This window comes from Olea europaea, chromosome 5, assembly GCF_002742605.1.
Source record: "Olea europaea var. sylvestris chromosome 5, O_europaea_v1, whole genome shotgun sequence".
NCBI classification, from domain to species: domain Eukaryota; kingdom Viridiplantae; phylum Streptophyta; class Magnoliopsida; order Lamiales; family Oleaceae; genus Olea; species Olea europaea.
This window is the reverse complement of record NC_036241.1, coordinates 15,685,191-15,694,032: the sequence shown is the minus strand read 5'-3', so window position 1 is coordinate 15,694,032 and position 8,842 is coordinate 15,685,191. Positions and strand designations below refer to the sequence as shown.

Here is an 8,842-nt window from a genome sequence, read left to right as displayed (position 1 = left end):
CAGTCCGCACAGCTAGGTCCCCCGTCCCTAGGTTAAATGAAATTGAATTATACTTAGTGTATGTGTTATGTCTTAGTGTACATTCTGTAGAAATTCAGAAAGTGTTGGATAGGAAAGTGCTATTTTTAAACTGTCAAATCATGTATCGTCGTGACACAATGTAAAAAATAATGTGAAAGAACGTGTACATGTAACATGATTGAACGAAGTTTCACCAAAATACGACAAAATAGTGCAAAATTAGATTTTGTCCTTGTTATACTACAACTTAGTCATTTGACTCATCTAAAAAACTCGTTTTAGGTATATTTTAACAACAAATGGAATCGAGTCTTTGAACGTTAATATTAATAATAAACATGTTTCTCGTAATTTTTTTTTTCTTAGGTTTCTGTTTCTCGTAACTCTGTGTTCATTCCCCATTTTTTTAGAAAATATATTTTGTAAAAAATTTATAGCCAAAAATGAGTTTTAAAAAAAATAAAATAAATTGATAGAATGAATGAGCTATGCTACAAGACAAAGGGGTTGACAAAGTTAGGTTACAAAATCAAATCTACACCAATCATTTTAAAAACGGATTTTTAAATCATTTGAAATCAAGGATCCAAATTTTGCCAACATATTTTGGCACTTCACTTTTGTACACCAATTTTGTAGGAGTAGACTTATTCTAGAATGAATAGAGACAAATTTTGATGACAATTTATGGAACGATCAAATTCTTGGCGGGTTCGTTTTGCAGGATTAAAGCTCTTGGTTGTAAATTTATTATTGTTTTGAATATGACATGACCTTCATTGTCAAAGGGGACAAATATGCATAGAAAAGTGTTGACATAAACATGCAAAAAGTAAATCGCATTAATTAGTGAGCAGATCTTTTCGTGTCCTAAGATTCTGCGGAGCTGTTGCCTATGGCTATGTAATGAACAGTGCCTTAGAGTAAATTTTCTTGCAAAAAGATCTGCCTTTTACATTTTTTCACCTCATAAGCAAATTTATCCAAATTAAAGTCAAATCTGTGTGACCTTGACCTCACACGCCCACGCACGCGCTCCATATATATAAACATATCATAAGAAAGGGGTAATGGGTTTTCACTTTGAGCTGTAGAAAGAGAAACAAGAGAGAGAATCTTAGCCATGGAGGTTTCTGGGAGGAACTGTAAAAAATTAAGCCCAGAAAGAGGTAAAATGTGCGTTCATCCCAGAATGATCCGACCCAAATTCAAGAAAGTTCAAGTTGTTTACTATCTGTCAAGAAATGGGCACCTGGAGCACCCACATTACATGGAAGTAACCCATTTAGCTCATCAACACCTTCGCTTGAAAGGTATCAATTTTTTCCCTTTTTTCTCCTCTTCTCTTTGTAAATTCTAACAGCCCGTCGCATAACATAGCCAATGAAAAATCTAACATTTAATCTATTAACTATTTGAAACACTTAAATCAGATGTTATGGACCGGCTTACTGGCCTCAGAGGTAACGGCATGCCTTCACTCTATTCTTGGTCTTGCAAAAGGTATGTCCCTGCGTCGGCCTTCGTATGAATTATTATCTTCGACATGTCCACTCCTATTAGTTTAGTCGAGTTCATTTTGTATGAAATGTGGAATTTTATATATGGTTTCTTTTCGATACTTTTTAATCATACATCCTCGAACAAAAATCGAGTTAATTGTTTAAATGGTTACTGAACTTAGATCCATGCGTGATTTAAGTTTAAAAAGTCGAGTTTTGGTACATTAGTCACATATCTTTGAAAAATGTAATTACTCATTGCGAGCTTGATATTTTTCAAATTTCAAGAGTTATGCTAGTGACTAATGTAAGGCATATTTCAAAGTTTAATGGCTAAAATTCGACATTTTAAATTTCAACGAGGAATTTAAAATATGAATCTAAGTTCAGTGAGACGACGTTGACCTAAGTTCAGTGAACAAAACTCGATATTTTAAACTTCAGTGACCAATGGAACAATTAACTCCAAAAAATCACTTTTAAAAACATCATTCTCCTCCCAATTTCTCTTTATATTAGCCATCAAACACGGGCTAAATCTTTTGTGTGTTTATTTCTTCTACGAATTGATTGGTGGAATAAAATTATGGTTTAATTCTCAACACACTGTAATGTGGATGTTATGATAACACTTAACGTGGTTTCAGCACTCGATTAATTATTTCTGTGTGTTTTAGGAGCTACAAGAATGGCTATGTATGGAATGACTTATCAGAGAATGATATCATTTATCCATCAGAAGGAGCTGAGTATGTACTCAAAGGTTCTGAACTAATTGAGGGTTGCACTGGTTAGTTCTTTTCACCATTGCACCTATATTTAATGATCTAATTTAATTTTAACTTAGAAATGTCTATGTATAATTACATAATTGTAATTTGAATCCATGTACTTAGAGAAACTGCAACACCTTCAACTTGGAAATGTTCAACATTTTCAACCGGTACAGGACCTGAACTTCCAGCCAAAACGCAAATCTATAGCTCTAAAACGATACCCTGAGCCCGAGGAAGTCGTGTACAACCAGTACCATGTGAATAAAGAAGAAGATATTAATGCAGAAGACGAGGAAGAAGAAGACTACGAGGAGAAAACGAGCTACACAAACTCAAACACACCCCAGTCTAAATGCTCTAGAGGAGTCTCTACAGATGAAATTTATGAGTTACAACAAGAAACACAAAAATCTGTTACCACTGAATTAAAGATTGGTAGAAATTCATTTTCATCACAACAAATTCAATCAGCTAAATTTTTGGACAACGGTAATGAGGGAAACAATGAAACTTCAAAGAGGTTTGAAGATGGGGATCCTGTTGCGAATGAGCCATTATTGAGTAGAAATTCTATGCTATTCAATTTGATTGCATGTGGGGGCTCAACCTCATTCAGAAAAACTGCTCCATCACCCAATGCGAAACAGCCACCGGAAAATGTGGTGGCTAGGAAGAGTACTTGCGGTGGCAATCTACATAGAGGAGTGGTGTGCAAGGCAGTGAAAGTGGCAGTGGAGGACAATGAAATGATTGGCTGTATGTCGGAGAATCCACGTTTCTGGAATTTGCAATCTGAGGAGAAAGATTACTTCAGTGGGAGCATTGTTGAGTCCATGATTAAAGAGGAAAGAGTAGAGGTTCAGCCTCAGTTCAAGAAATCATCATCCTTCAATGAAGAAAGGTGAATAACTACTAGTCTCAATTACATCTTGATCAAGAAAAGTTTAAAGTAAGTTACTTATTTTCTACTTTTATCAATAAAAAAGCTATTTACTTTAAAACTTGGAAACCTTTCCATGGATCAGGTGCAAAAAGGTAGGACTTGGAGGTGGAGAAGCAGCGGTGGAGGAAGTGAAAAAAGAGAATTCAGTGAAAGGAAAATGTATTCCAAGGAAGAAATCATCCGGCAAACAGTCCAAGAAGTAACCAACAACTCAACACCGAACAGAGTTATGAAGAGTTAATGTCAAATTTATTAAACTGTTCCACTTTTTGCAATATTTGAGAAGCAAAAAAACCTTGGTAAATGTCGAAATCGTCATGTGTGGAGAGAATGAAGTCTGATTTTAGATGCTTATATGAGTTGTTTTATAAGAGCTAAAATGAAATTATTGTGGTTGATTACGTATGATAATCATAATTCATTCATTCTCTTATAACTTGAAATACCGTGGAAATTAAAGAATAGTGTCCTAAATCGGAAAATATGCAAGGACCAAAAAGGTGAAATGCTTGTTTCTTCGTGTGAGATTTAGAAGTAATTTGTGTTTGCGAGCTCTATATCTATATTTTCCTATTTTTCGGTGGTTCAAATTTTGCCTCATAGGCAGGGTACTATATATATATATAATTAATATGGAGGTATCACTTAGATAAACCCTTAAATAGTTGGGAATTTTATGTCAATTCCCTATATTTATATTTACCTACAAGATCTTTTGTTATTTATAAGAATATTAGCGAATAAGAAAAATAAACAATATGATGTAAAAATTAAACGAACCATCAAAACTTTTCAATATATGAAAAATTGTTACAATTATATAGAATTTCACTTACCAATCCAATTTTTAAGTATTAAAAAGAAAAAATAAACTTGAACTTTGCCATACTTACTTTTCTACCATTTGTACGAAAAGTCTCAAGATGTTAGGCTCGCAATATTTTTCTCTCAGATTAACTCCATGGCCACACCCAAAATAATGAAATACATCCACTAGTTATAGGATCAATAATCAAGTAGAAGAGTTTAAATTAAACTCAAGCAAGGCTCTTTTAACTCAACAAGAATTACCTCATGTGCAAGATTTCAAAATTGGCTATAATTAGATATCAAATTCTACAAAGATTATGCTCTCAACTTTAATTAGAAATCTTCCATATAATAATTACATTTTATTATTTGCAATAGAAATCCTTCAACTTTTGACTTTTTGAGGCAATTATCCAACAATCTCCACCTTGTCGAAAACGAGTCAAAATCTTGTCATCTTTTCCAGTACTTAGAAAAAAAAGATAAGCATTTGACACACTTTAACGGTCCAATACTCCACCTAATGAGTATAACTACTCATAATTATTTGTGAACTCCGAGCATTTCGTTGGATACATGTTGAAACAACCCTACTGATAGTTGTGGTGCAACTCTCCAATTGACTTTTCCATAGAGCTCATCAGTCATCGACATCACAACACCACCACATACCTATACACCTTGCATCAAATGTCAGTCAATGCTATGAACAGATATGCTAATCGCGCCAGTAAGAGCACATCCTTTATCATGGCAGCTGATAACATGCTATAAGGATGTTCTCATTTTACTTTACAACACCACATCCACATTCTCCTTTGTTAGGAAAGACGTATTGTTTAACCCCAAGCAGTTAGCCAATCCTGCTCTACCTTTTGGACAATTTTTCTTCAGGTGGCCAATCTGACCGCAGTTCCAACAAGTTACTTTCTTCTTTATTGAGTTGCCATTCTTCTCATTTTCAATCACAAGCACTGCATTTGTCAGATGGAGTATTCTATCCCCCTAATCTTTTTTCTTCTGAGATCAAGTTGCTTGTCACTTCTGGAAAACTCACAGTTTCCTTCCCATACATCAAGATTGGCTTGCGATGTTCATAGGTAGATGGAAGAGACCAGATAAGCGTAGTGCCTTATCCTCATAATCTATCTTCATTCTAATAAACTCCAGTTGTGAAACAATCACGTTGAGAACACACAGATGGTTTGAGATTTTCATACATACCTCCATGCACAATGAATGAAATTGCTCCTTCAGGTACAACCAATTTAAGAGGCTCTTCGTTTGATATAGTTCTTCTAGCATCTCCCATAGTTCCTTTGTAGCAGATATTCCATAAATATTTACAAGAATGTTTTTAGCTAGACAAAGAAGTATCATGATTGCAGCCTTCAAAGCCAATTCTTGCCAATCTTCATTGCTCATACTGGATTCAGCTTCCTTGCCAGAACTCTTGGCTGGTTTTCCTTTCAAGGTACTTGTCACAAGTCAAAATTGATTTTCCCATCAAATTTCTCTACGTCATATTTAAACGTCGACATATTTTCTAGTTACTCCAATATTCCGAATCGCCTTACGCTCTGATACCACTTGTTGAGAATTTTACGCCAATTTTCTTTATTTCTATTTACCCTTAGAATCTTTTGTTGTTTAGAAGAATATTAGCAAATAAGAAAAATAAAGAATATAACACATAAATTAAACGGATCGTCAAAACTTTTCACTATATGAAAAATTGTTACAATCATATAGAATTTCATTCACCAACTCAATCCCCATGTATTACGAAGATAAAATAAACTCGAACTTTGCCACACATACTTTTTTACCATTTGTACGAAAAGCCTCAAGATACTAGGCTCACAATATTTTTCTCTCAAATTAACTCTCTGGCCAAACCCAAGATAATGAAATACATCCACTATTTATAGGATCAATAACCAAGTAGAAGAGTTTAATTTAAACTCAAGCAAGACTCCTTTATCTCAACAAGGATTTCTCCATGTGCAAGACTCCAAAATCGAATGTAAATTGGAGACTAAATTCTGCAAGGATTCTGCTCTGAACTTTAATTAGAATTCTTTCATACAATAACTATCTTTTATTATTTGTAATAGAAGTCTTCCAACTTTTGACTTTTGAGGCCATTACCCAACGTAAATAACCTCCCAAACCCTTTCTGTCAAAGGGGATACTTTTAAGTTTGACCCAGTCAAAAGACCTAAATTCCACTTTGACTTCCAAAATCATAAATATTATGACATTGGCCTTTTATATGGTAAAAGACAAAGATGCCCTTAAATATTTTGTACGATTACAAAACAATATATTGTTGAAAGGACTATACTACCCTTTTAGTTAATAATTGAAAATCAAACACTTCCCCACTTATAAAAACTTCAAAACGAGCTTCCAACACAGGAAAAACTCTCATCTTTTCATCTGCTTGAACCTCAAAATCTAGAAAAACTTTGGAACGTTGAAGCCGGAAATTTTTTTTATATCAATTACTTCAAATCGGTAAGTACATTTACGCATGTTTAATTTCGTTTTCAATAAATTAGTATACGTTTAAATAGAGAAATTTTATGTCGACAAAGTAGTTAGCATTGATTTTTTTTAACAGATCTTATCTATCAAAAAAAATTGAACAGATGTATAACTTTAGAACCGTAATCTCATGCGCAAAAAGAGCCAAACTGGGTGTTTTGGCTTAACAAACAGCCAAACAGTTGAAAATAGTCCGACTACTTGGTTGTAAACAGCCGACTGTTCGGCTGTTAAACAGCCAATTAACCGACTCTGCACTGATATTTGTTGGCCTTTTTCTTATAATTAATAAATGAAGTTGATTAAAACCATTTCCTCATGTAGATATGATAATCCCCGTGTGTTATTTCGATGATTTCGAATTGAATGAAAATAATCGGTAGGAATGGAGATGGACGAGTGACATACGTGGTTGTATTGCAATTCCCATAACAGAGAGTACACCATACTTAAAAATGTACCACGATTTGCAAAATAAGCTGAATGTCGATCAATCTCAATATGATATGCAATTGAGATATCTATTCAACGGTTATGGAGATTCATCCATTCCGATGCCACCGGTATTCGTTACTAATGATGCTGAATTGAATTATCTATTAGAATTGAATAAAATGCATCGGACTCCGACTATTCTTGGTGTGACTTTAATTACGAAGGATGTTATCGAAGGTGAACGCGAAGATTCAGATAGGGCAGATAACAATGATTGAGGTTTTTGGGAGACAGTGGAGATAGTTCCTACGGATGATGTGGGTATTCCTGAGACAGTTGCTTCTGATCGTAATGTCACTGTTATGCGCAAAATTCCGTAGACAGTTGAAGACAATGAGAATATAAACGAGTTTACAAATGAGAATTCGATTGCTTTATCCCGACAGAGACACGAGCCGGGTGGGAGCTCACAGGTTGGAACAAGTGGACCGTCCTCCAATTCTTCCCGTGTGGCTCCCGATGATGAGGACTTGCAGGTCGAGCAACTGTTTGAAACCAAGAAAGATTTGCAGGAAGCTGTGCACCGACTGATATTAAAATATAACTTTGAGTTCAAGGTAAAGAAATTAAACAAGTCATTGTTGACAGTTGCTTGCATCGAAGACAGTTGCAATTGGCGCTTGAGAGCAACTAAGATGAACACGAATGAGTGCTTCGTAATTCGCAAGTATTCACGGGAACATACTTGCGAAGTGGGATTTCTTCGAAACGATCACAGGCAAACTCGAGCATGGTTTATTGGTCGACAGATAATGCACAAGTATCAGGATTCACGGACGATCTACAGACCTTCGGACATCGTTAACGACGTCCGTCGAGAGTACGGAGTGGTCATGAGCTACCAGAAAGCGTGGAAGGTCAAAGAATGTGCGTTGGAGGATTTAATGGGATCGGTTGAAGAGAGCTATGCTAAATTGGCTAGGTATTGCCATAACATGGGGACAACTAATCCTGGTACGGTATTTTTTATTGAGACGGGGGGCGATAATTGTTTTAAGTATTTCTTTATGGCTCTCGGACAATGTATTCGGGGTTTTTGAAATGCAATGCGACCCGCAATTCTAGTTGATGGTACAACTCTGAAAGCTAAATATCAAGGCAAATTAATTATTGCTACATGTCAAGATACCAACATCCAAATTTACCGTATTGCATTCGACATAGTCGACAGCGAGAATGATTTGTCCATGCGTTGGTTGTTTTCTAAACTGAGGGAAGTGATCGAGGAAGTCGAAGACCTTGCCTTTGTAACAAATCGAGGACAGTCTATAATAAACGGTATCGCTGAAGTTTTTCCCGAGGCACATCACGGGTATTGCATGTACCATATACAAGGTAATTTGAAGACTAGGTATCGACGTACATGCATCGTTTCATTGTTCAGGAGAGCAATCGAAACTTACAGTGCTGAAGAGTGTAATAAGTTCATGCTCGAGATAGGAAGTAAATCATTACCAGCGTTGGAGTATCTTATGAAGATGGGGATCCAACATTGGGCGCGGTCATACTTTCCAGGACGTCGATACAACATGATGACGTCGAATAACGCGGAGTCTCTCAATGCATTATTTAAGAAGGATCGAGAGTTACCAATTCTCGCAATGATTGAAAACATTCGTAACAAGTTATAACAGTGGTTTCGTGACCGACGTGTGGCATCACAGAGTTGCACTAGCGTGTTAGCCTCAGCTCAAGAGGAGAAACTGTTTAAGGCGGTAGAGGTTGCGAGGAAGTTGAATGTGGAA

The 8,842-nt window shown here is 35.7% G+C and overlaps 1 protein-coding gene across 1 annotated transcript; it reads left to right on the top strand.

The window, feature by feature from the left end:
- The first annotated feature begins 963 nt into the window (after positions 1 to 963).
- LOC111394817 (protein UPSTREAM OF FLC-like) lies at positions 964 to 3,627 on the top strand. The gene is made up of 5 exons (XM_023020829.1): positions 964 to 1,334; positions 1,455 to 1,524; positions 2,201 to 2,313; positions 2,420 to 3,200; positions 3,325 to 3,627. The coding sequence occupies exons 1-5, from the start codon at positions 1,145 to 1,147 to the stop codon at positions 3,443 to 3,445; spliced, it is 1,275 nt and encodes a 424-aa protein (XP_022876597.1). The 5' UTR covers positions 964 to 1,144; the 3' UTR covers positions 3,446 to 3,627.
- The last annotated feature ends 5,215 nt before the right edge of the window (positions 3,628 to 8,842 follow it).

Bases quoted from the DNA above. Each gene is read 5' to 3' on its own strand.
- LOC111394817 (XM_023020829.1), top strand. From the start codon at position 1,145: ATGGAGGTTTCTGGGAGGAACTGTAAAAAATTAAGCCCAGAAAGAGGT. The intron at 1,525-2,200 runs GTATGTCCCTGC...TGTGTGTTTTAG, and splicing joins TATTCTTGGTCTTGCAAAAG to GAGCTACAAGAATGGCTATG. The intron at 3,201-3,324 runs GTGAATAACTAC...TCCATGGATCAG, and splicing joins TCATCCTTCAATGAAGAAAG to GTGCAAAAAGGTAGGACTTG.